Below are 27,928 nucleotides of genomic sequence, written 5' to 3'. Positions count from 1 at the left end.
GTCTTCTGGCCTGTTTCGTCGGGCCCTTAAGGGTGGTTCTCTTGTTGCTCTGTCTTCTGAAAAGGCAGTGAGTACATATGCTTTTGATTCTTAAGGTTTGCTTTTAATATATATTTATACACGAGCATTTTTGTGTTTTACATGTCATGCCTTTCTGTTTTCATTACGTGTGTAAGAGATTCACCTGGAGGGGATTACTTTTATTTACACTGTCCCGTGTCTTTGGAACATGGTAGGGGTAAGAGTGAGGTTGGGTGCGCAGCATAAACCGGTTTAAGCTCCCCAGTGGTGTTTTTGCCACTGACCGTTCCAAGGCGGTGCCCCACTGTGTTCCATTGTTTATTGTTTGTTCGTGTTGTCCTTGCCTGTTGGCTTTGTGTGTGTGTGTTTGTTTGTGTGTGTGTGTGGTGCACGCGTCTGCGTGCTGGGAGTTTCGTTTTGAGGAGGCTGCGTTTTTGGTGCGTGACATTCCCTGTTTGATATTTGTCTTTGTTTTTTTTTTTTGGAAGGCTCCATAACCTCAGATCCCCTTCCTAAATTCCAGTTTGTTTAGTTCTGCCCACTGTTTTCTCGTTTGGGGCAAACCCATTACTTTATCTGGGGACCAAACGCCGCTCTTCATGGAATTACACGCCTCAACGCGTGTATCATTGAAGGTTCCATGTGCACCGCCGTTTGTTTACATCTGCGAATGTCTCTAGATTGCTTTTTATACTTTTAGCATGTGTAAATGTTGAGTTCTGCTCAACCCGGGGCTAGAGGGCGTGGACGGTAGCATGGATTTCCACTACCGTATCGTCTAATTTGTACCAAGTAATTTTGAAATCAATTTATGGTAGACTAATATACCGGACATGAAAGCGAGACTCTAAAGCTTTGGCCTCAAAGTGTGAACTTTTCATTAAAGCTAGGAAAATGGGTTTGAAGTATTAAATACTGTCTCAATATGGAAAATATCTTTGGCAAACAATGTCAAAATCCCCTAATAAATGGCATAGGTACAGAGCGGACAAACCAGACCCAGTTAACATTTGAACTTTTAGTGTGACCTTGACCTAGGGATATGGGTCTTAAAAATAACCCACAATATGGAACATTTGTGCAAGGTTACATTAAAATCCCTTAACGGATTGCAGAGGTGTTAACCGAACACGAAGTGTGACGGAACGAAGGACTGAAGAACACAGACTACCTCTTTGATAATATATTCAAAAACTATTTTACACTACATACACATGGTTTGGTTTACGAGTTTCAGATTTCATTGGGAGCGAAGAAATATTCTCTTACTTCAAAGTGTTAACTATATTATGTCAGTTATATACTGAATTGTTTTTCATTTGATTCTTGTAAGACATGTACTTTCAGCAATGTTTTATGTTTACATGGCTCAATGTATATTTATCAATTCATCTACAACAGATTAAACAAAATCTCAGTTTATTCTTTGCAAAGTTTATGACTGTATTATTGTGATATATCCGTATACCCGTAGTTCAGTAAATTTTCTCACACTGATACGAGATCCGGTGTCTTCAAATACTATGTCCCGTCATAAACTAGACCTACTGTTTCATTGTGTATTATTTTCTGATCTTTTGTGAACTACTGGAATATGTCAGTGAAATTAAATTGAAACATTCACCGTTTTGAAGCAGTAAAATATCAATGCTATTTTTCTCTTTTTAAACCTACATGTTCACTTGAATGCGAAAGAATATGTATTAAAATATTCAGAAATTACTTTTAAAATTGATTTCAATTCATACTGATTGACACAAATACCCTTACCGACATAAAATAAACGCATACTGTATTTACATGTGAAATAAAACTGGAATCTTTGTAGCATTATTTCAGTTTTTTTTCAACATAGATTTTGTTATAGCATGATTTTGTGACTTCACGAGGCAATGTATTTAACTGTGGTTGTGTTACCGGAAAAACCTTTAAAATACATTAAATAGAATTAAGGTTCTTTGTTTAACATGCAAGATGTAACTACGTTTCCATTGTGAAAAGTATATTTTACATTTTAACTGTGAGTGTGACACTCACCGTAATATTGCATCTGAAAATCACTCAGTAAAAATATATTAACAGAATATGTACACTGAACAAATGTACACTGACACTCATAGTAATATTGCATCTGATAATCACTCAGTAAAAAATATTAACAGAACATGTACACTGAACATATATATATATATATATATATATATATATATATAGTAAGACTAGTTATAATTATATTCGTTTCCTAATAGCTCAACGAGACGGTCGTTATATGGCTTATAGAAGTTATACAAAGTTGTCCATGTTCTAGGAAACATTTTTCCAACAATACGAAGACGTCTTGTGTTAGTATTCGTTTTCTCTTGTGCTGTGATCTTTTGCATAATATGTTCCGACGGAACTCCTGCAAATACAAAAGAAAATTGAAAATTGGTACAATGTGCTATTAGGTTTAAAACTAAAAATAGAAACTATAGACAATTGACAAGACTTGATGAATACATCTGCGGATGTCTCTAAATTGCTTTTTGTACTTAGCCTGTGTAAATGTTGAGTTCTGCTCAACCCGGGCTAGAGGGCGTAGACATTAGTATGCATTTCTACTACCGTCCATGAACAGGCTCAATCAAACCGAGCCTGCAACATCTTCGTTTTTGTTGTGTTGAATGACCTGTGGAGTTTCTACTTTTTCTATTTGAACCTACAGATAAAAAAGCACATTAAAAGGAATGCTTTAAAATTAAACATAAATGATACAAACGTATTATTATGAAATCGAAAGTCAAGACTCAGTCAAACTATTCGGATATTTCTGCTTCATTTATAAATTTACATCTCTGAATTTCAGTATTGTAAATTTACCCCTTTTGGATGAGGACTTACCCAAATCAACAGCTTATTGGATATATATTTCTCGATTAATTTTGTTTTAAGAGTGTGATCGTAAGAGGCGACTAATAGGGTCTTAACACTTGGTTTTGCAGTAACTCTTTGATTTCAGCAGATATGCAACTTTTTATTCCATACCTCATGTTTATATTTCGATGTAAGGGAACCAAAATTTGTAGTCCTGTTTGGCACCATATAACCTATACTGCGTTGGTGCGCCGTAAAACCCAAATAAACAAATAAATGCAAGAGTGTATAGTTATGTTGAGGATTTCAGTGAACGTAATCAATATATAACAAATAAGCTTCGTCTACAATGCCATCGTTAAAGAATATTACTCAGCTAAAATTTACTATCATAATTTAGATTTTGTTTTGAAATACAATCGTAGCCTAAAAAAACTACAGACAGAAGAGATACCGAAATTGGATTTTTTATCAGGATATAGTTTACAAACTTCGCAAGCTTTTGGGTAAAAACAATTTCGAATTGTATTATGTGAAGTTATTACACGTTTATGACCAAACTGCTATGCTGTTGCCTGTTTCCCGCCTCTTCCGTCGAGCCCTTAAGAGTGTTTCCGTCGTTGCTCTGTCTTCAATAAAAGCATTGAGTATATGCGTATTATGATCTGTGCACCGTTAAACCGGTTTAAGCTCTCCATTGGTGGCTTTTCCGCTAACCATTCCAAGGGGGTTTCCAACTGTGTCCCTTTACTTGTTTGTTTTTGTCCTAGTGTTTTTGCCATGTGTGAGTCCACGCGCTGACTTAAGGTTTGAGGAGACTGCGTTTCCCTGTGTATATATATCCTTGCTTTTGTTTGTAAATTTTATGCACCAGGCTAACAATGATTCGATTTAAGGTTTAACGCTCTTTTTCAAATTATCTGTTGCAATTTGTCACAGTTCCGAAAATATAGTTCCCGCATTTAGAAGACAACCTATTCGACGGGATATGAATTCATCAAAGAGTTTTCTCTTTCTTTTTGTTCTTGGAATGAGGCGGATGGGGATGGAGTCACTTATCTGTCCCTGCAGGTTTGAAGTACATGACGCTCCGAAATATTTCATATTGGCAGAAAAAAATTAATACGGATATAAAACATTTTTCAATTTTAGTGCATTTCGATTACACTGGTATCAGTAGAAGTCTGCGTAGTTACTAGTTTTACTAGTATGAGCGTTAGCTCTCTAAAATACGCTTAAAATGTATATGTTGCGAGGCTCGTGTTTCCATGGTAACGCATTTTCTCTCTTTTTTCAATAACTATGTGTGACAACGGGGTTTTCGACGGCTTCAGTGCCATTTTGTTAATGACCAATAATGTTATCTGGAATATTAAGGTAATATTCAAAGCAGAATACCAAACACTTTACATGGTGTCATATTTGTATTAACGTTTAACGTAACCATGGAAACAGAGATGTTTAAAATATTTTATATTTTTTTTTTTTGTTATTTTCGTATTTTAGTAGAACAATATTAAATAAAGTTATCTTTCTCGTTTAATGTAGCATCAAAACATTTTATGTCTAAGTAAGTAATATGTTCGTGCTAATTGCATTTATTTCTACAAATTTTAAAGCTTAAACTACTTAAAGCATTACTCCTCGTCTTACATTTTTATGCTTGCAATCATTATTCTCATGGGTAGTATTAAGATACAGATAAAAGCTGAACCTATGTTCCTTAAATAAAAAAGAATTTCAACGTCTTTGAATTTTACATTTAGATATATAGGTTACGGGATTGGTTTCTATGGTAACATTTACTTAATTCAAAAACTCACTAATTTCTACTGAAATTTGCACAATTTTAGAGCGTAGTTTTAGTATATAAGTACTAAAGTATCAATGGACACGGAAAAATAGGTATAACGAATCAAACTTCCTAAATTTTATTTATAAATGACCGGAATAAGTAATGTTTAAATAAGTTGTATTTCTTATAGTACCAGCTGCCATCACCAATTTTCTTACATTCCGCATAATATTTCAATATAAATACATAAAATCCACAAAATATTTATCAGTATTCAGAGTAAAAGACTCATAAATATATCGGCAAATAATGACCGTTTTAAATAAGTTCAAATAACCAAATGCTTTCAAGAGAAAATCTACTAACTTTGAGCCGTAATTGACACGTATCGTCATGACGTCGATGACGTCATTTTAAGGCAGCAATTGTTTGAAGCGTTTCTGCCGTAATTTATTCATTATTACAGCATAGTTCAACTATGGAGCATCAGACCAGAGACAATTTAATGATTTTCTTTCAGAAGAATAATTATGCAAACACATTTAGTTTGACGTAAATCGTCAAGTTACTTTCTGGTTGCGCATGCGCATATACAAATATTAAGGTAACCTAGTTCCTTAAAGTCACCCTCATACTTCCATCTATTCATCAATCCATCTGTCCGAATTTGTGTCGTGCATATGCTAAAATATGTTTGATCTAGTGACATCAAACCTCACAGGATTGTTATGTAGCATGTGAAAGTGGCAGTGGTTTGTGGCACCATTATTTTATGGACAGACATCTAGATTGTATTATCTTCTTTTCTCAAATTTTAACCTGATGTCTGTTTCAATTTGGAATGTGATAGTTATGCAATTTTTAAAGATATATTATGTATCATTTACATTCAACCAAAACAGTATTCTGACATGATTTTAAGGTGCGCCATCATTTTAAAATATTGTTGTCAAACTATCTTGCAAAATGTTTATGCATAATGCGTTTCATGATCAAACAGATATGTTTTAATTAATTGTGACTTGATTACTTTAGAACTTAAGATATGTTTATTTTTCTTGGCTTAACACCGCAGCGAAACAATCATGGGTCATAATTATGGCGACTTTTCAGCTTTGATGGTGGAGGAAGACCCCATATGCTAGGGGCTAGTAATTTGAAGTCATCATTTTTACAACTTGACCACGGAGGCCCCTTAAGATATGTTTAAAATTCCTTAGATGGAAGTGAGGTAGTTAAGTTGATAGTATTTATCCCCAGCTGAAGTCTGAGGGATTTTGTTTTAGCGCTGTCCCTCCGACTGTTCGTTCGTGTGTGCATGCATGCGTGCGTCCGTCCATCCTTCCGCCTATGTGTTATTGAAAATGCTTTTAATTAAGGAATATTTTAGCTAGAATCACCAAACCCAACATGAAACTATGAGAATCAAGTGATAAATTTAAGCTACAGAACACGTGTTGAGAGTCATTAGAGTTAAAAGGTGCTGCGAGTTATGAAAGACCATTTCACACATTTCACTGAGACCGAGTCCGAACAGTCATATATGCATTTTGGAACCGGCTTGGGCTTTCACATATTTGCGTCTAATTTTGATCTGAATCGCTGAACGAAAATGTGTTCAAGGACCGGCTTGTGGAAAAACGTGACTGTGCTGGAACATTATCAACATACGATACATCATACATTCCTTGAGAATATAAACTGGTGCCTTACAAAAATAGGATTTCAATGATGTATTATACCAAAGTTACAAGTTTAATATATGAGGTATAAATACCGATCGTTCACTCTCAAAAAAAAATCTGAAGAGTCCAACAAATTGAAAATTTCAAAATAGCATTATAAATTCTATCAAATCCTGTGTTGATTGGGGACTTACTCTTCAGAGCGAATATTTACTATAGTTGTTATATTTTAGTTCTTTTTCGCTTTAACAGTGTTCATGATTTGTTTCCTTGAAATTTCACACCGATACTCCAAAAAGACACGTCTGTTTAACTAAGTAGCTAAATACTTCACTGATTGTTCATAAACAAATATATTTGCGTAAAACTATGGATTTTTGTTTCATTTTTTCAGAGTAAGAAGAAATGCTTGATAATTTCTAAAATCAGAACGATTGTTTTCAGACTATAAGTTGTATATTTAAGCCAGACACTTCCTTTACAATACTATCAAGTTGACTTGCAACGACCAGCTTCGTTTCAATAGAAATCAATGAAAATCTCAAACTACCCGTTTACATCAGGTTTATTTTTTCCGGCTGGCTAATTTGTCCATCTAGTGTTGTTTGGATAGCTGGTTATGTGATATGAATCGCGCGTATTTTCGGGCATGTTTTTCGATATTTTTGCGTTGCAGCTTCTTTGTTACTGTGTCTATATTTTTATTATTGCCTTTTTTGAAATACGGCTATTAAACATTGTGTGGGTTGGCAATTTAAACATCTTGGAAATATATACTACTAGCTGTTAAATGACATAGCATTTTCCCCCTTAAGAAGTGCGTTAGGACGCCTATAGTGCCAATGTGTTGTTGAAAGATTAAATTTACAAATGTATTTTAGTTGTTTTATTGATGAAAAGGATAGTTATTTCTCATATGAACCTATGTATTACATTTAACTTAACGTTACGTATAAGACATTATGGAATTATATTTGCTATGTTAAGAAAAGAAAGTATATAGTTTTTTTTACATTCCTCATAACGTTATTTTACATCACTTGACAGTATATACAACAAACACTGAACCGCCATTGTGACACCAGTGTCGAGCTTACAGCCAGCGGGCTAGACTAAAAATGTTTCAAACTGTTATCTCTATTTAATGTATGAAAAATTCAAAACTGTGTTTCCTGATGCCAAAGACTGCCAGCAGGTCAAAGTATAGAAAATAAACATTCTCTGCTTCCTAGAGGATGTACTTTCTATTTGAAAATCTTAAGTGTGCGCCAGAATTTCTGTCTCTATATAACATAGAACAGATCTAAAACTTGTTTACCAAAGATCAAAGGGTACGTAAACAGGTAAAAATCATAAATAAACCCTCCAAAAGTTGATTGATATGCTGAAAGTTTTGTCAGAAAGTTTGCTTTATCGAAATAAAGATTAAGCTTTAAACTAAATTGCGTCTCATTAAGTCTGAAAATGAGTCATTAGGTAAAATCATGGAATGACTGTGTATCACAATTTGTACCGAATTATAGTAAATCCTTTTAAGAATTTAGGCCTTTATGCAATCTAGGTACAGTTCAAAACATTTTGGCGATGTTTTGAACTATGTCTTTAGGACAAACCAGAGAAAAAAATATTTGTCTCTTTCAAATTTAAGTCAGAATTCCAACTGGGTTATCGTAGGTCAGATATAGTTTATTTATTTCGTTGAATTTAAGGTCGCAACGACACAAAACGGCGGGCGACTTTCAAGCTTTGATGGTGGAGGAAGAGCCCAGGCTCTACTCTTTGCATTATTTCACTACGGGGGAACCTACCTTCCGTAAATAAAATCTGGAAATTAGATCCCTCGGAAGCATCGAGAACAAGGCAAACAGTGAAAATTGCAGACTCGGTTTGATTGAGTCTGTTCATAGGCAGTAATGGAAAATGCAACACTGCCCACGCCCCCTAGCAACGGCTTAAGCAGTATTCAATCTTCAAATCTAAATGAGTTGAAATCAATGATCCCGAGGGACCAGAAAATATAACAACACTGAGATGAAATTGGGGCGACTTTTTACGGCCGCCACACAGCACTTAACACCCGCTGTTGTGAAGTAAATAAAATCTGGAAATTAGATCCCTCAGAAGCATCGAGAACAAGGCAAACAGTGATAATTGCAGACTCGGTTTGATTGAGTCTGTTCATGGACCGTAAGTCAACCGGATCGCTACCTCACATGAAGAATTTATAGAGCCGAGTGAGGCTTGAACCCAATTCGATCAGGTGCAAGTGATTTGAAGTCAGGGACCTTAACCACATTTGGCCATGGAGGCACGTGATCTTATATAAGGTCACTTGATAGAATCATAGGAAGAACACTTGTTAAAATTTTAAAGGCTACATTTTCGACTCGATATGCATCACTCATACTACGGATGTCTGCCTCTAGTAAACCTATGTCAAGCTGGAAACAAGATTATTAAAAACCTAGGTCAGTCGGTCAAAAATCAAAGAAATAAATCGTTTGCACTCAGAAGGAGAACTTTTCTACTTGATCTTTAAAGGAAAGTTTGTCCGTCTAAAAGCTTGGGTAAATTTTAACTGGGTGACTGAGGAAGAAACTGGACCAATATGTCAAATCATACAAAAATGTTGTTGACACTCTAGAGACAGCTTTTTCAATTTCAAAATCATGGATTTTTGTAATTCATGACAAGTTCAAAAGTTTAGTCACTATTTCAAATCATCGAAAATCTTGGTAAACTATCTACCTGATTTATACAAAATAGTTATGTCTAATGTTTGTTTCTATAAATACCGGTCAAATTATATACTGGTTTACCTTGCATAACTGACCTTCAGTTCGTTTCCATTTCAAATACAACAATTCATAAAGTACTGCAAACACATAATTCATTACAAAGTATTAATTTGAATACCCGCTTGTCATTTTAGATTAAGAATTAGGCTCGGTCTGGTGCCACAGTCGCAGTTGTATATAGTTTAAATTTTCATTTAATCTTTGCAATTTTACCCTGTCCTTAATTATAAATCTTTACATAGGAGTTGGTCTTGGCGAGCGGTAGATATCTGCTATCTATTTTAAGGTGAAGTTTCCTAGAGTCAAAGCTACTGGGATCAAACTTTTTGAAAGTGCTGGACAAGCTTCTAAGTTATACCTCCCTTGAAACAAATCGCCAATTCGTATTTATATTTTTGACTGGTATATAACCAATATTTAAATTTGCTCCTGCTATAGTTTTAACTATTGACTGGCAAACCATTTAGACATTTTAAACGATTTGTATGACTGATCAATGCATTCTTATATACTACCACCTTCAACATATTGTATTGTTTGTTCAGGGAATATTTAGTTTTTATAAACTTAACTTTTAAACACAGTTATGAGGCTAGTATCACAACTTTAAAAACACACTCGTAGATATAATAAATAATTTCCCAAAGTTCCAAGTTGTATCTAGTTATGATAATGAGGATCTGCTTTTATCTAAGTAATATTATAAAAATTTCTAAAGTTCTGCTCCATTCTTTTTGATTGATAGTGCTCTGGCAAACATTGTATGGCCAGCATAGCTCTTTTCTTACAATGCAGCTATATTTAGTGATGTTTATTTTTGCATCCATTACTGTTGGTGATGTGCAAGAAGTATACATTTAAACTGTAAACTCAAAACTAGATATGTGATTTATTCGGATATATATCAGATTGCAAGTATTGACAGTTGAAATTAATCTTAGTAACCCAAAATGCTTATGGATTGCTATAAAATCTGACAAATATAAGATTTGTTCTGAATATACAATACTACTGGTAGTCTGCTAACGTTAACTGCTATAATCTTATCACTTATAGTTTGGTAGAAATGCTGTTCCTGGCGTAGATGTCTATTGTCTCTCCTAAAGTGTATTCTTAATATTGATTCGAAATAAAAGTCTTTTCCGTTATGTAAGTGTTCAGATTTGACAGATTTAGATTTGGTTTAAATATATATTTTGACAAGGTTATAAAATGTGCAGGAAGCAGCTGTTTTCAAAGTCGAACCAAGAGTAAATTATTAAATGTTTTGTGATCATTCAAGCAGAGTCAATGGCATGTTGCATACAACAAAATGAAATTATTCAAGGAATAGCGCTACCGTCTGACATTATCGGCGATAATAAATCAGTTTGTTGATGATACAAAATTTTTTGCTAAAAACAAAACTTCGCTGAAATACATATTCAAATATTTGTCAAATTACGAAAAAGCATCCGGAGCTAAACTGAATAAGATAAAACATTCGGACTTTTATTGGCAAACTCATAGGAAATCATCGTTCAAGGAAATAAAATGGACAAAATCGTATGTAAAAACACTTGCCGTTCACAACGGGTACGATGTAGACAATGATGCAATATGACCGGGGAAAGTAGATAAAATAAAAAGCTCTTTAAAAGTCTGGAAATCCAGAATTCTGACCGTACATGGTAAATCTTTATTGATAAAAACGTATGTTTTTTTTCTGTGTTAAATTTTGGAATTGAGAGCCGAGGCATTCCGGAAAAATGGGTTAAAGAACTTGAAGATTTAATATCTGACATTTTATGGAACGGAAAAAAGTCACTTGTCGCTTAACTGACGCCGAAAAAAAGGAAAATGGCAAGGGAGAATAAATTTATATAACATTTCAGATATACGAAAATCACTTTACATTTAAATGATTTATAAAATCATACACTCAAAGGTAGATAACTGGAACTCAATCGGTAAATATTATTTACAGTCGTTAGATAACACCTATTCACAGACATTCTTTCTTTGCAGATGTTCGTACTTATATATCGATTATGAGAGAAGAGTGTCTTCTTATTATGCACTGGCAATAAAGCACTGGAGCAAACTACCTCAAAAAAAAAAGAAAGAAATAAACAAGTTACGGTGGAAGATATTTTAGATACTTATTTATTTAATCTTACAGATATGCTTTTTTATGGGCGGCGGTACCGCCAAAATTAGTAAACATACAACCCACCCATAAACAAGTCAGTCAATGCAATGCATTTCAATGCCGTCTAGTCTAAAACTCCATCCCATCCAATATATGGCTTTTTGTCATTTTTTTCCCAAGAAAACATTATAATTGTAATAAATTTAAGAGCATATGGCTCATGGACCCATACTGTATCCTAGTTACGTTACTGCCACCTGTGTTTCACATCTGGCTGCATGGCATCAAATTTGGATACGCCGCTCCAAATCACACGACATGGTTTCAGTATGCATTAGATGGCGCCAAACTTTAATGAAACGACTTCACATTGGACTGCATGGCATCAAGTTTTAATACACCGCTCTCAATTATACAAAGCGGTGTCAATATGCATTAAACAGCGTCAAGTTGTAGTAAATCATTTCATTTTACACTGCACGTTTTGTTTGATGATTTCATATTACGGTGCATCGCAACAAGTTTTTCAATGCATCGTTCCACGTTTATTTTGTATTAAATGGTTTCAAAATACAATGCGTTGAATGTCAATATATCGGACGGGATGGAGTTTTAGACTAGACGGCATTGAAATGCAATGCATTGACTGACTTGTTTATGGGTGGGTTGTATATTTACTAATTTTGGCGGTAACCGCCGCCCATACTTTTTCATATGAAACCTATTCTTATTAAACCATTTAGAAAGCGGTATTACTTGAATTAGAAATATCTGGGATTGGAAAAAAGCAATTTATATCAAGTGATCAGATTTTCCAAAGGCAAAAAGGAGAAGTAAATTGGATATCTGAATGGTCAGTTGTAAGAAATAGTATTCCAGCAAAGTATTTATCTATTTTAAAGTCAAATGAAGATTCAACTACAGCAAGTAAATACTTTTTTAAGTTTGAACATCTAGAACTTATGAAAAACGGGTACAAATTGGTACATAACTCGAACTTGCATGTACGTGTTATAATGAAACAGTTAGTACACTGTGACAATAAATTAACATTAAAAATTGAATTGAATTGGGAACAAAATTTAAGTATTTCCTGTCTCGGTTGGGACAAAATTTGGATGAACATATACAAATCATACTGTCTTATAAGCACGAAATATTTTCAATGGAGATTTGTTCACAATGTTATTTACACGGAACACAAATTATTCTTAATGACACATATAACGGGTTATGCAACATATGTCAAAATAAGATGAAACATTACATCTCATTTGGCAATGCTGTGAAATTGAACGATTATGGATTTTTGTAAACGAAATATTTCATTCAATTCTGCCCGAGGAGCACATTACTCTCGATTATTCCAAGATAGCATTGGGCATAGGCACAACTTATTTGAACAACCTAACATTTTAAACACTTTCATTTTTGAAACAAAATTCTGGAAACACAGAAAGGAATTAAAATTTTCAAAAGCGAAAAAGTGATGCGATTGGAAAAAAAAATCATTTCAAATGTAAACAAATGTTTAAGTTCCAAATTTAAACAAAGAAAATATAGAAGTTCTCAATAGAATAATTGGTATGAGCGAAGCGGAACAACTAAAATAGCTTGACCACTGCGTGTTATGCTGAACTTACATTCTTTCGGGTATATATAATTTTTAACTTGTAAGATCCGTAGTGTTATGTTGATCTTACATTTTTGCGATATATATATATATATATACTATCCTAAACACAGAGATCTTGTTTCGAACTATGTTTGAACTCTATGTTAAGGAAAAGATTTCTTTTAAAGAAAATACACAATATAATGCTATCTATATGTACATGTAGTGAAACATTTCATTGTAGCCTTTGTATTGCTGTTTTGCTCATATCAATCTTACATGAAATGACACACACGTGCGATGCACTGCTGATCGCAAAAATCTTCATATTTTGTATGTCATGCTATGTTACTTGTTGCTGAAAATAAAAACAAAATCCTTAAAAATGAAAGGTTTTGTGACTATAATTCATGTATACTAAGCTTGAAGTAGTTTGCTATGACAGTAGATATGCATCACAATTGAAACCGTCTGCAGGGTGTATGTTTCACATAACCCCTTTCAATTAACAAATATTGCAATTATGGTCGTGACCATAGTTTATTGTCTTCCTTACAACACCATGCCAGAATGATGGATTTTAAACTAACTGCGCAAATGTACACTTTCTTGAGATAATGGGTAGAATAGGTTTGACATCTAAACAGTGGATCGGACTAAACGTTAACTGGCTATAAATCATATCATCATAATAACATCTAAACTGCTTTACCTGTCTAGCTGACACAACTTGGCACGAATGTTCAAAATATAGAGACGTTATGCAATATAAATTAAAATCAAAAGCTAACTCATTTCTCTAAACACCTTAAACATTCTGGTTATAAAACTTGCATCGAAATTGCATTGTTTCTAACAGACTTTATTGTACTTTAAAAGAGAAGTTACTTTATTACTCACGCATGTCATTCATGAATAAAATGAACATACTAATTACCTAGGCAGGTCACTTCTGTGCACACTTGATTTAACCAAAAACTGATCTAGTATTGTACTTTTCATTTGTTTGAACAAAATACACGTTGAATTATCAAAGTTAATACAGTCAAAATCTCTGAAAATCGGACAATGTCCGGAACAAGTCAGAAGTCTTTTGTTTAGAGTATTCCGGTTTTCAAAGGAGTCACAAAAAGGGCTACGTAAGATTTACATAGGAAATTAGCCCCCATTTTTGTTTGAAATTTCAAAAGTCAAATACAGTATATGAAATGACTTGTTTTTATTACATTGGTGTCTAGTCTAATATATATCGCTATAAAAAGCTGAACAAAATTAGATAAAGTATCACAAATCATATCTGAACCACCACGGGTCACAACATTTTCATAACTTTATGCCAAAAATCGGACTTTAGGTTTAGGGACTCCCTCCACCACCACTCTCACACCCTCACACACACACACAATATTGAAACCTCAGGGGTACGTTAAAAGTTAAAAGTTTTTAAAAATAAATTTTTTTTGTAGGGAAGGGCTCCTTTACACCGAATTATTAAAGATGAGTGATATTTCGACACTGAAAATATTGGATGGCGGCGAAACCCTTGTTAGACATTGCTGATTGGATTGTCTCCCTTGACAATCAACCTTCCGGCCGACAAAGAAAAATCGTGATCGTAGAAAAAATAACATTTATGAAAACATTAAAATGTTTGACGTGGAAGGTGGTGTCATAATTACGGACTTTGCAGTTTTAACAAAATATATTTCGGCAACTAATTTGTCAAACTGGAAACACTGTGTGTTATCAGAGTCCGATAAAAACTCATAGAAATAGATGGATAGACAACAGCAACAAATAATAATGCCATCACCAGCAGGTTTTGAAATTGATGGTTTCCCGACCAGGATCATGTACATTGTCAGTAGCTCTGCAACTTTTTAGGTATAAGTATATACCAGAAAATATATCTTTAGTTTTGCTTAAAGAATAAATTGTGGATAGGAAGTGTAATTTTAGCTTCTAACCTAAATTTTCGAGTAGCCTTTTATCATCACACCGATAGTTTCCTTTCTACTCTTTCTTCTTTTTAAAGATTGTAATCGAATATACTTGGTCTCATTAATGAAGAATATGGATGAGAGACCACGATCCCCGAAAAAGGATGGTCCTAGGTTTGAGTATTAGAAACTTACTGTACTTTTTCTCACCATGAGATATTTTGATATCCAAGAATCACTACTGGATGCACATTCAATGAAACATGGTTTAAAACCCTCCAAAATATCCATTAAAATACGAAAAACCGTTAATTTACCCCATGAATTTTTGCATCACTTTATTTAATAGGTTTCACAATATTAATGGGTTACATGTTAAAATACCATTAAAACATGCATTTTTGACCATGAATCATGCCCTTAAAAATTTAGTTTGGTAGCTAAAAAAGTTTGAATTTTGAACTTAACAGGAGTATTCATGGTGCGTAAATTTGATTTAATGCCCATTAAATATTCAGGTTCTGTACGATTTCATTTAAGAGTAAACTTAATGGCCCTTGAAAGCAATTTGATGTCCATTAAATCCTTCATTCAGTAAAATGTGTTCGAATATTTTCAGAAGCTTGCACTATTTCCATTGAATGCTTATAATTCCAGTCCCATATTGGTGTAGAATTGACTTTAATCACAATAAACACATACTGCGCAAACATCGTCTATAATATATCATAATGTTTCCTTTAGTTGCATTAAAGCTTTTTCCCCTTGATGCAGTTACGCCATATTTTTCAAATGTTTGCCAAATCGGATTTTTTTCAATGGAAGTCGGATGAAAACATATTAATTTATTTGATAACATAAGTCAACATTATTTTGGTAAGGGTAAATACGTATTGATGCATGCCACATTTTCTGCTTTTTTTTTGTTGTGTTTTCCTGTCAAAATAGTCACGATTTGTATAAGAAAATGGGTGGGGTATGGAATTTACATTATAAAATGTGTTCAGACCAGTTTAGATTTTCCATTCTCCCAATCCTTGAGTAGAAACTAAGGCTTATGAACAGACTCAATCAAACCGAGTCTGCAATTTTCACTTTTTGCCTTGTTCTCGGTGCTTCCGAGGGATCTACTTTCCAGATTTTATTATAGAGAAGTGAAAAGTACACATAATTGTAAAGATTTTCAGGCTGACTGAAATTCATTTTGGGCATGGGCAGATCAATGGCTTCTTCGTTTTATTGAATCAAAGAGTGTGGTACGCTTGACTGTGGGGGGCTACTGGCGATGCAATCCCTCAAACATTCGCTCTTATCTGTTTAAGTGCATGCACCTGAGCACAAAGTACTGAAGGAGAGCTAAATTGTAATCGCCAACTGAGCACTAAATTGTCATCAATAGTTGCCTTTTGAATACACCTGACGCCTCATGTCTGTACTAATAAAAACTTGGTCAGAATGTTTGTTAATATAAAAATGTCGAATAGTTAAAACTACCCATATGGTCACTTGATCTATTAAACCGGTACCTGTAAATCCTCCTCAATACAATACAATATTCATTAATTTTCTAATTTCATATGAACATATAAGAGAATGAGGATACAATATGACAAATGTTTGTACAAGGCTGTTAAATGTGTTTACATTACAAAATATGAGAGAAAAAAAAATGAAATATTTTCTGGCATTTTACATAACAGTACATATGTATAGATACTATTACGTGTGCAGAAATACGTAGTTTAAATCAATACGGCAAATATCAATATGAAGTTTGCAAAGTTTCATGGCCCTTCATTTGATACACCATTAAAATATTAGAATACTCATTAACATTGAATCTGACATATATATTGAGAGCATTAATCAATTTTTAATACTTAAAGGCCTTTAACAAAGTATTAAAAAATTAATGGCCCCATTAGTATTTGCTAATTAATGTGGAATTAACGGGTACTTTTTTAATGGCGCATTAATTTCATCCCAATTAAAAATGTTCATGGAGCCAAATCAATTATTTTTATGGTTTATTTTATGCAGCTTTTCATGGCCATCACAGTCATTTTAACAGGGTATATCTTACCAGGGTTTTACTTATTTCATGGCCTTTTAATATATGGCATTAAAACTATAGTCATGAAAATCCCATTGAATAGTAAGAAGAAATGGGTGAATTTTAATGGTGACCTGTTAAAAATCTGTTAAAAATGTTTGAAAAAAAATAAGGCCAATTACCTGACCCTTTTAATGGCATGTGCATTCAGTAATGAATGAACTTTTAATTTGTAGTTGTTTGCCTGTAACGAACTTTGTCACATTTGGAAAGTAAATGTGTAAAGCCGGAGTATATTATTACCGGAATACACCGAAACACATAAAGACACCGAGAGATACAAAAAAGCATGATGAAAACATATGAAAATAACTAAAAAAGATGGTTTAAGGGTGTTTCCCTTGTTGCTCTGTTTTCTGCAAAGGCATTGAGTACATACGTTTCAGGTTCTTAAGGATTGATATTTTATATACATATATATATACAAGAGCATTTTTTGTGTTTTACATTTAATACCTTCTGTTGCCTTTACATATGTTAGGGTTGAACCTAGCGGGGATAACTTTTATTTACACTGTCTTGTGACTTTGGAACATGGTGAGGGTAAGAGTGAGGTTAGGTGCACCATAAACCGGTTTAAACTCCCCAGTGGTGGTTTTGCCACTGACTGTTCCAAGACGGTGCCTCACTGTTTTTGTTTGTTTTGTCCTTGTGTGTGTTTGTGTGTGCGTGCGTGCGTGCGTGCGTGTGTGTTGTGCGCGAGTGTTGTTAATGTGTGTCTTTGGGGGTGTTGCGTTTTTGGAAACATGGCTTTCCCTGTTGGATGTTCTTTCTTGGTTTTAGATATATATTATGATAAAATTATTTATTAATGCTTTTGAGCATTAATTTAATTGTGCAAATAAGATCTTAATGATTATATTAGTATCTTTTATATAGCTTGTATGTAGCTTGATAACAAAAGACACTCTAAATCATTGTCAATACATATAACATAATAAATTGCGATTTTAAACCAAATATTTTTGTTCTATTTCATAAAGAATACATTTGATGACTTAATCGATTGTGCAAATAAGATTTTAATTTCTCGTTGGGAGCCCCATTTATGGGGTTGTAGTGTTGTGCATTATCAATTATACAAGTTAATACTTCTAATGTTGTCGGAAATATGCTACTCATTAATGATTAATGAATGTTTTCAATGTATCTACATTTTCATACATATATATATTGAAAAATATCTTTTATTAGTCACATTTGATTAATCTTTTAACTCTTCTCCGAAAGGAATAAGCAAGTAATAATATAGCGTATTTTAATAAAAGTTAATGAAACTGTTTCTTGAACACAGAATGATAAAAATTATCATTTTCCATAAAAACTGACTTAACACAGAATTTCTGATAAATAAATATATAAAGTTCTGATTCAAGTGTATTTTTCATGTTTCGTGGCATTTATGTTTTTCCACATATGCCAATTAGTTCCCAAAAGTATCTCTTAATGTCATTCATTTGGTTGAACATCTTTTCTATATAAAAAATATATTGTTAAAACATCTATTTTGTCATATATACTTCTTGTAATAACAACACATTTTGCAATCAGCTGCTCAATCAAGTTTGACTTAACAATTCTAAGTGTACCTTCTCTATCTCTCTCTCTCTATCTCTCTCACACACACACACACGCACGCACGCACGCACGCACGCACGCACACACACACACACACACACACCTATTTCAGCAACATTTTTACACTTTTTAATTCTATCAACAATTTACTGTGCCTTCAATTACTGGAAAGGAAAGGTAAAGGAAGGAATTTATGATAATACACAAAGTATTGGGAAGTCTGAAAGCGCTAATTGATCAATAATAGCAGAATGCTTTAGCCTTAGAAAAAGTCATTGTAAATTAGCTTTCTGTAAGGTACCAGTAGGTTAAATGTCAAAATCATGCTGATCCTAAGACTAAAATACTATATTGTAAAAAGCTAAAGAATACTTTGGCCAATGGTCATCAGGAGAGTCTGATTCATTGGCCGAAAGCTTTACTGACTTTTAATTCGCAAACATCCTCAAAAATACGTCAACCACTATGTAATTATAAAAACTTTGAGCCTCAAGTAAAGGATAAACAAAATTTAAACAAATTTACTGAATTGACTCAAGAAGAAGTGAAGAATATCATCAATGAATTGAATATAATAGAATATAACGTCTTTAGAGTTAGATATTTTGCCAACACGTATTCTAAAATCTATGTTGATGAACATCTCTCTAGTATCACTAAATTGTTTTTCCTGTGAAATACAAACAAGCAGTTGTTAGACCTCTGCTAAAAAGCAGGTCTTGAACTAGAGTTTTCAAATTATCGTCCTTTGAGTAATTTATCATTTCTTTCAAAAACCTTTAGAGAAAGCTGTTCTTTACATATTAAACAAAAATGTAAACCAAGACAATCTCTTGCCTAAGAACAAGTCTGCATGTAGGAAATACCACTATTGTAAATCTGCGCTACTTCGGTTGGTCAATGATCTTCTAAGTGGTATGGAGAAAAAGAAGTCAAGGCCCTTATTGCGATTGACTTAAGTGCGGAATTTGACACTGTTGAACACGACATTCTTCTAGATGTTCTAAAAGTATAATATGGCGTGTGTTATACAGCTATTCAATAGGTAGACTACTATTTAGGCCTCGTACTTAAAAGATTCATATCAACAATGTATATTCATCAGACTGCCGTCTTGAATGCAGTGTGTCCCAGGGCAGTTGTCTTGGTCCGTGACTGTATCTCACCTATGCTCGAACTCATTTTGATGTCATTCCAAAATCCATATCAGTTTACGGTTTAGCTGATGATCATATAGCAAATGAAAGCTTTCGCCCCACATCTGTTTCCTTAGAATCACAAGCGATCGGAGACCATGAAAGTTGCACATTTATGATTAATGAAAGGAGGAATAGAAACAAACTGAAAATGAACTCTTCCAAAACTGATTTTTTTTTTATGTTTGGTAGCAGACAAATGTTTTACAAATTAAAATTGCTGATGATGATGTCAAACGTGAAAACACAAATAGATGTCTCGGTGCATTTCATGACAAAACATTGAACTTTAAAGATCATGTAAATCGCAAATGTCGTACAGATATGTTGAATTACCTATGAATTAAGATATCCCAAAAATGTTTAACAAAAGCAGCCACTAAACTTTTAGTTTTGTCACTAGTTATTTCACATCTAACTTAGTGCCATGTCATTCCTTATCGTGTAGCTAACTGTGAGGTGCGTAAGATGCAATGTTTTCAAAACATGTGCGCAAAAATTATTCTTAACAGGAGGAAATTTGACAGATCTAAACAAGCATTGTATCACTTACATTGGTTGCCAGTGAAAGCAAGAATTGAGTTCAAGATACTTTCTTTCGTGTATAGCTGTCACACTTGCAGAGCACCTCTGTATTTAACATAATTGCTTACAGAGTACATTCCTAGTAGACAAGGTTAGAGACCGTCTGAAAATTCTGGATGTCGTTATGTTGTTCCTTACAACAAGTACGAAACATTCAATTATGGGCCAAAACTTTGGAATGAAATGCCGTTAGAACTACGCAAAAGTAACTCACTTGATATATTAAAAAACAAAAGCTTTATGCACTGTTTTTCAGAGATCTCGCGGCATTGTTTTATTATTACTTTTTTTGAAAACTGTTTATTATACGAAAACAGCAGGTGGTAGTTCTTAAACTTTTGTAAAAGGTTTTACATTTCAACATTTATATTTCCAAGGATTGTTTAATTAAACTTGCTTGTTGGTAAGGCTCTATGTGTAGGGTAATATTTCTTTCTTAAATAGTATATGATGACACTATTAACCGGGGATGGGGACCTCTATATGCAGCTCGTATGGGCGAACCATATGATGCTTTAAGCACAGCACTGGTATCAAATTATTTAGTTTAAAAAAATCAGTTTCAGTTTACTTTAATCATAGAAATATAGTGGAATGATGTGAGATCATAAATTGAATTCTACAGGTTTTCATGTATTGTCATAGCAATCAAATATTCTTACCATTTTTGCATGCAAAACAAATAAAATGAAATCCATTTTATCAGTGCTAATAGTTTTATCATAAGTTGTGAAAACAAAGTAAGTAAAACTTAAATATCCGTAGGAAACATTATTTAACACGTTACCATACAAACTGTTATCATGACAACTGTAAGACTATTTCCTGCTTCTTTCGCTGGAACATCGCTGAGGTCAACTGTCACATTGATCAGCCATTAAACGTACAAAAATGAAAATATTAAAGCCAGAACATGTAGAAAAGCTAAAACATGTTGAATTTTAGCCATGATGCCATGGCAACTAACAGTAAAAGCAAACATTTAATATTGAAAAATATACCAGGCCAAGAATTATCATTGTACATGATTTTTAAAACTTTCTTGGAAACGTTAACAAAAAATATAACAATAAAATATTGTTTTCAAAGGATTATTTAGTTTCCGCATTGCAAATAGGTATTTCCTTTACTTATGACCGTTTCTATAAGAATTCTGTTACCGGCTTATGCATGTTGTAATAGCCAGATGTGTGTACTTTGATATTTTAATCAAACATTTATAACATTAATAATTTGTTATTTGTTTTTCCAATTTATTTAAGTGTAACCCGTAATGTTACACCAATGCTTTTTTTTCACAACAACACACAGTGCAAACGAGAAATCTTTCCTGAACAGTTTTCCTTTGAGATGTTTATATTTATTTTTGGTAAATACATGCATTTTAATAAAAAATATGTCATATACTTTGTCATCATTAAGGTTAGGGCCAAAATCAGCCCAATCCTGTGTACCCCTATCTGAAAGGTTTTACATAGCTATATTATATCTATTTCATCTGACCATATAATGTTCTTTGTCTTTTGTCGTTTTGTCTTTTTAAAATTAAAACTATATCCTTTTAACAGAAAAATATCATTTAGAATTGTTCTTTATAATAAAACTTAATAATATGTTTCTCCTTACGTGAATATATTAAATGACTAGCTCTAGTAAATCATTGAAATAAAATCAAAAAGACAATACATTAACGTTTGAGATTTACTGCCGATTTTCAGAGCACTTATAATTATCCTGTTTTAAATGTAATGTAAAATATTTTGTTCAGTGCGTTGCACTTATTACTGTTGCTATCAGTATTACAGAACTTATACTGCTGATGCGTATTCTGTCGTTTAAATTCATTTTGCATGAGGATTAACAGAACCTTGAGGGGAGACAAATGCAGGTTTTTCTAAATGAAACGTTTCTAAATTTATTTAAAGTGTTTTACGTACCTACTTCCAAAAAGTTGAAAACCTCCTCCATTGTTCCAGCAATATTTCGTGTGAAATTTTCTAATCGAAGCACCTTTATTTGTTGTCGAGGAAAAACACGCAAGTAATCCTCTATGTAAATATAATACAAACCAATATGCAGTCTAATCTGAAATGTAAACCCTATTATATGGAGTATGCTGAATTGAATTGTATACAGTTCTTTGTAAGTATTTAAGGGACAGGTTTATTTGGAACATTTGGGTTTATAATTTTCTATAGGCAAAATTATTGTGTTCGTGTTGGTAAAAACGTACATGTATTTTACTCGATAAGGTAGTAACAGGGAAAACGAGACTCTCCCAAGCAATAATCGATTTAAGTGCATTAGTGTATTTATTTGTTCACTAGGTAGTCTTCTCAGTGAAAGGGTATATGATCGCTACTCTAAATTAACACTAAATAACACATTTCTGATAAACTTCAAATCCGATGGCCAACATATTGATTTGTTACGTCAAAAAGCATAATATTTTTTTCAGTATTTTATAACCATTTATATGGTATCAGAACTGTAAGCTTAAAATTGATAGAAGTACTTTGTACCTTGCCTTGTTATTGAAAAAGGCAAGTGTTTGCAAATATATGCAGAGCATATGTTGGCAGAAATGTCATAGACTATAGGCAGGTATCATTTTGCCATGCGTAAACTTCAGTTTAAAATTTCAATTTGCCTATTCTGAAGAAACCAATCATTGTTTTTCATTATGTAGATTGCATGCTCCGACCTTATCACATATGATGTCATTGAAGTTTTGACCCTTTTTGTTGCTGTCATTTGAATGTTATTCGACAGAGTCATATACAATGTATTTTTTAAGCAGTAAAGATGTCTTTGATTTTAAAATATAGTTCATAAACCCTAAGAAAAATACTTGAATATTTAGATTTGTCTCACTTCGGTTATAAAGTAACTGCTAAACAAAAAGTGAGCCAGAAAATTAACGAACACGACTTCCTAATATTTGATATAAACATTAGTGCTAAGTCAAAAGCCTTTGTCTCAGCTGAAAATATTAAAGTGGTATTTGGCAAATGATATTTCAATCGAATAAGGTTGCTGACGGCAGCACATCATAGATTAATATCGCTTTCCGAAAATTGAAAAATAGTCCGTGTTAGCCAAATGATCTTCCTGTTTTAGGACACAACTTATCTAGGCTTCAGTAGTTTAAGGAATAGCGCTATAGGCGCTATTTGACCTCATTTTGACCATTACCTTTAAGAAAATTGACCAATGCCGGCAAATTAAATAAACCTCCGGTTTGATGTAAGGTATACTCAAACAGTTTAAAAACCCACAGGTTTTAACAGACTACTGGGACAACTTCTGCTTTAACGAGAGCGTGAACAAATATCGGTTTTCCAGCATTTAAATATAGCATTTAAATATAGCATTTATGATGCGGATTTAAATATAGATTTTTACACCTGGTTTTCCCTGTATGTAAGAACTTATTACTTTAGTTGATTAACAGCGTCAGGACATTGTTTGTATTAATAAGCTATAGCTACTTTGTACGACGGAAAAGAGGAGAATTTAAACAAATGAAATGTAAGTTTTATTTTTCGGTTTTTTTTTTTGTTTGTTTTTTTTCCACTAACATCAGAAATATTAGTTTGTGTTTTTAGAGATAAGTTTTACTTTTACCTGCTTATGCTAATTGAATTGTTTTTTCTTTTATATTATTTCAGGGATAACATTACAGCAACAGAACTTTTGAGATATTTGATAGATTTGACCGCCCATCTCGGGGATAATTATCAACAAGATCAAACATTTGCAAAATGGACTGAAACATTTTATACAAAATATTACTACAAACTAGTTGATGAAATATAACCTTGACCTAAGCGAAATACAAGAAGTAATTTGGCGAAAGACAAGGAGAAGTTATAAAATATGTAGATACTTTAAACGAGGAGAAATGTGTCAAAAGTATTCAAAATTGAGATTCAAACATATGCAGGAACAAACGACATATAGATTTTTTTGAACATATAATATTGGATTCATAATTAAAACATTACAATAATCTTGCCCAAAGGATTATCCTATAGGACTTCATCTTTATAACAAAGGTATACTTTACAAAAAAAAATATATTGTCGGCCCTTTGGTCTAGTTTATGATTTAATTGAAAAATATTAGAATTTACTAAAATGTAGTATAAATATTGGAGCTTTAATCAAAAAAGGAAACTGATTTAGGAAATATGTATAGAATTGAATTGGTAACTGTTTTCAGTACACCACTTCCGTGTACAATGTTCACGTTTATTTTAAGTAACGTTTACAGTGTAAACGATTATTTTTAGATTTTAAATTCCGTGTACAATGTTCACGTTTATTTTAGTAACGTTTACAGTTTAAACGCTTATTTGTAGCATTAGTGGAATTTTTACGTTTATTTATAGTACCGTTTACAGTGTAAACGCTTATTTTTAGCATTAGTCGACTTTATATATTTTACGTTTATTTTTAGTATCGTTTACAGTGTAAATGCTTAATTTTAGATTACTTGTTGTATTGAGATGTGAAATAGAAAATTATTATTTGTTCATTTTCTCTTTGATTATTAACATTTAGTATTTTATAAATAAATCATAATTTTTTTACCATCTTGTATCGTTTTTATGACCAATAAACAATAATAACCACACAATACACTTGTTTTCCTTTGATATTGTTTGCTGTTATACTTTATATCCGGAATATAACTAATTACTTCTTTTGGTGGTGGTAAATCGAATGAGTCAAAGTATATTTTATTTACATAACAAACCCAGTGAGTTCCGGATCCGACAGAGTCTTCCAAATTGATTATTCCACACTTCTTCCTTCACACCTTGGTCCACTTTGTTTTTGGTAAATTATTTCTACTAAATACACCCCTAAACATTTTAATTTTTAATTGTTTTACCTATTGTTCAATTTCAAAGTTAGAAATAGGATTGATTATAAATTTTACTTGTTTTACAATAGAAATTTGTCTGTAAGGTCTTCTTTGAGAGTCAATTTGTATGCCCTGGCCTCGTCCCTTACCACTTAATAGGAATGTAATCAAAGGTATCACTAGACTTGCAACCAGCATACTTAAGAAGCCACCGTTTTGTTTTTGTGTTAATTTAATTACTCCAGATCCCACTAATTGTTTTCTTTAATTAGGTGTTAGGGTTAGGGTTAGATAACGGTGATATCATATTTCACTTATCATTAGCTACCGAAATCATACCATTTCCAAGTATATTACTAACACCAGTACTGCCAAGAGTGGAAAGAGTACCAACGCCTAACGGCCCTAATATTTTTGATTTTTAGATCCAAATGAAATACATGAATTCTCTAATAATGAAATAATTGATGTTAATGATCTTGAATCAGAAGAACAAAAAAGAACTAATATTTGATGATTTTATATTTGAAGAAAAAAGAGGTTCAAAAATGGAATTATAAAATACTTTATTCAAGGACGTCACAAAAACTGTTCTGTTATTTATTTAAGTCATTTTTACTATAAAACACCACAAGATATTCGAATTAACAGTTTACACTATACCTTAAGTCCAGATAAAAAGGAAAATGATATGATTTGTAATGAACAAAATATAAATCGTGATTCTTTCGCTAATGCAACAAAACATAAATATGATTTCTTTTATGTTGACAAACCGAGGAAGTTTTTAAGATAATAATTAAATATAATGGGAGCTTTTAATGATGTAAAACAAATAAGTGAACCCGACAGTATAAGTAAAGTTAAATTTGACATTGATTTAAGTGCTTATACCACTAAAACAATTCAAAAAGCTTATAAGAAAACGGAATCGTATCTTCATAAAAATAAGGAACTTGATAACACAATGAACAGAGCATTAGATATGGGAGGTAATGAGATAATCAACCTAGGAAATCCAGATAAACCCAATGATGCAGTTTCAAAACGGCTTGTGTTTAAAAACATCAAGGTGTTATAGAAGACTATAATCTTGAATATAACAAAAGCATTAAAAAGACACTAGAAGCAGAATTAAAAAATATTGAAGAATTCACAAAAGATTTTAAAAACAGTGAAAAGTTACTTTTCCAGTTAAAAGGTAAAATTGAAAAAGAAATGAAAGTTATGAATGATTCTGTCAAAGCACTTAAAGAGAAAACTGATTTAAAAAATAGTCAGTTGAAAGAAGTATTCCGGGTTAATTTATATTTTTTACACAAGCAAACCCAGGATTAAAAGATAGTAAGATTAAACATGAAAAAAAAGGAAGAATATCCAAGAGGGAAAGCCACGTTCAAAAAACGCAGCCTCCCAAAAGACACACACGAACAACTCTCGCACACCATACACAAACATGAACACAAAAGGACGAAACAAACAAATACAGGAACACAGTGGGGCACCGCCTTGGAACGGTCAGTGGCAAAACCACCACTGGGGAGTTTAAACCGGTCACAAGACAGTGTAAATAAAAGTAATCCCCGCCAGGAGAAACCCTAACAGACGTAAAGGCAACAGAAAGTATGTAATGTAAAACACAAAGATGCTCTTGTAGATATAATATAAAAATGCAATCCTTAAGAACCTAAAATGCATGTACTCAGTGCCTTTGCAGAAGACAGAGCAACAAGGAAAACACCCTTAAGGGACCGACGGAACAGCCCAGAAGACAGAAATCAAAATAGCTCAGTCCTAGTGGGATTTAAGAACTACCAATCATAGAGTCTTCCACCTGATCCGTCAGACACAATCAAAGAGGAAAGCGTAGCGTCCAATTGTAAAAGGGTTGAACACCAATCATGCGGTGTGTCGCAAAACAGTTGGGTTGTAAACTCTTTTCATAAAACGTTTAATTACTTTACTAAATACACTTGGAAAATTGCCATGACCCAAAATCTTACGAAGTTTGAAACCACATCCCCATAAAAAGCGGGTTTTGATATACCTTCCCGCAGAAGTGATTTTAAATTGCTATTGTATTTTAAAACCAAATCTGAATTACGATAGTAAAATCTAGAAATGTTTTTACGTAATTTATAACAACGGTAGCCTTGTTAAAGAAGCTTATTTGTAATAAATAAATTACGTTCGAGAATTAAAAGACAAGATTACTGAAGCTGAAGAAAAGTTACAAAATAAGTATCAGTTAGAAGTCAGAACAGAAGTAAATAAACTAAATACTGACTACAAAAAATATCAAGATTTGTTAAACACATTTTCAAATAAACTTACAGAATATAAATCTGAACTTGTAAAGGCAGCTTCACAAAGAGGTCATGACACAACATTAGATACTTTTAAAGAATAGTTTAATTCTAACAAACAATTTCAAAACTGGATAAAAACTATCGACGTACGTCACAATTTAAAGTATGCAGACTTAAACACACTTACAGGTCTATTACAAAAAGATATAGCACAGTAGGTGATATTTTAAAAACACAAAATGAAATTCTTGCCGAAACAAAGCGTCACTATGAAGTTTTATACAAAGTGGAAGAAACAGAAAATTTTTCTTTAAATGTAACATTAGGAGATTTAGAAGTACCTAAACTTTCAGAAAATGATAAGCAATCCATTGAGGGGCCTCTCACATACAATGAAATGTTGAACTCTTTGAAGCGTATGTCAAACAATACAAGTC

At 32.8% G+C, this 27,928-nt stretch overlaps 1 protein-coding gene across 2 annotated transcripts in view; it reads right to left on the bottom strand.

Moving 5' to 3' along the window:
- Positions 1–710: 710 nt before the first annotated feature.
- The window catches only part of LOC123549849 (carbohydrate sulfotransferase 15-like), a 182,417-nt gene continuing 155,199 nt past the window's right edge, over positions 711–27,928 (bottom strand). The window contains exons 8-9 of one of the 2 annotated variants that reach the window (XM_053544972.1): positions 22,248–22,395; positions 711–2,422 (exon numbers count right to left, since the gene is read on the bottom strand). In XM_053544972.1, the coding sequence (XP_053400947.1) occupies positions 2,241–2,422; positions 22,248–22,395 (330 nt within the window). In that variant the 3' untranslated portion in view covers positions 711–2,240. The remainder of the gene's footprint in view (positions 2,423–22,247; positions 22,396–27,928) is intronic. The other variant, XM_045338289.2, reaches the window with a different exon arrangement.

Source organism: Mercenaria mercenaria, chromosome 6 (assembly GCF_021730395.1).
Source record: "Mercenaria mercenaria strain notata chromosome 6, MADL_Memer_1, whole genome shotgun sequence".
In the NCBI taxonomy this organism is placed as follows: Eukaryota; Metazoa; Mollusca; class Bivalvia; order Venerida; family Veneridae; genus Mercenaria; species Mercenaria mercenaria.
Note: the sequence above shows the minus strand (reverse complement) of the source record. Positions and strands in the feature narration are given on the sequence as shown.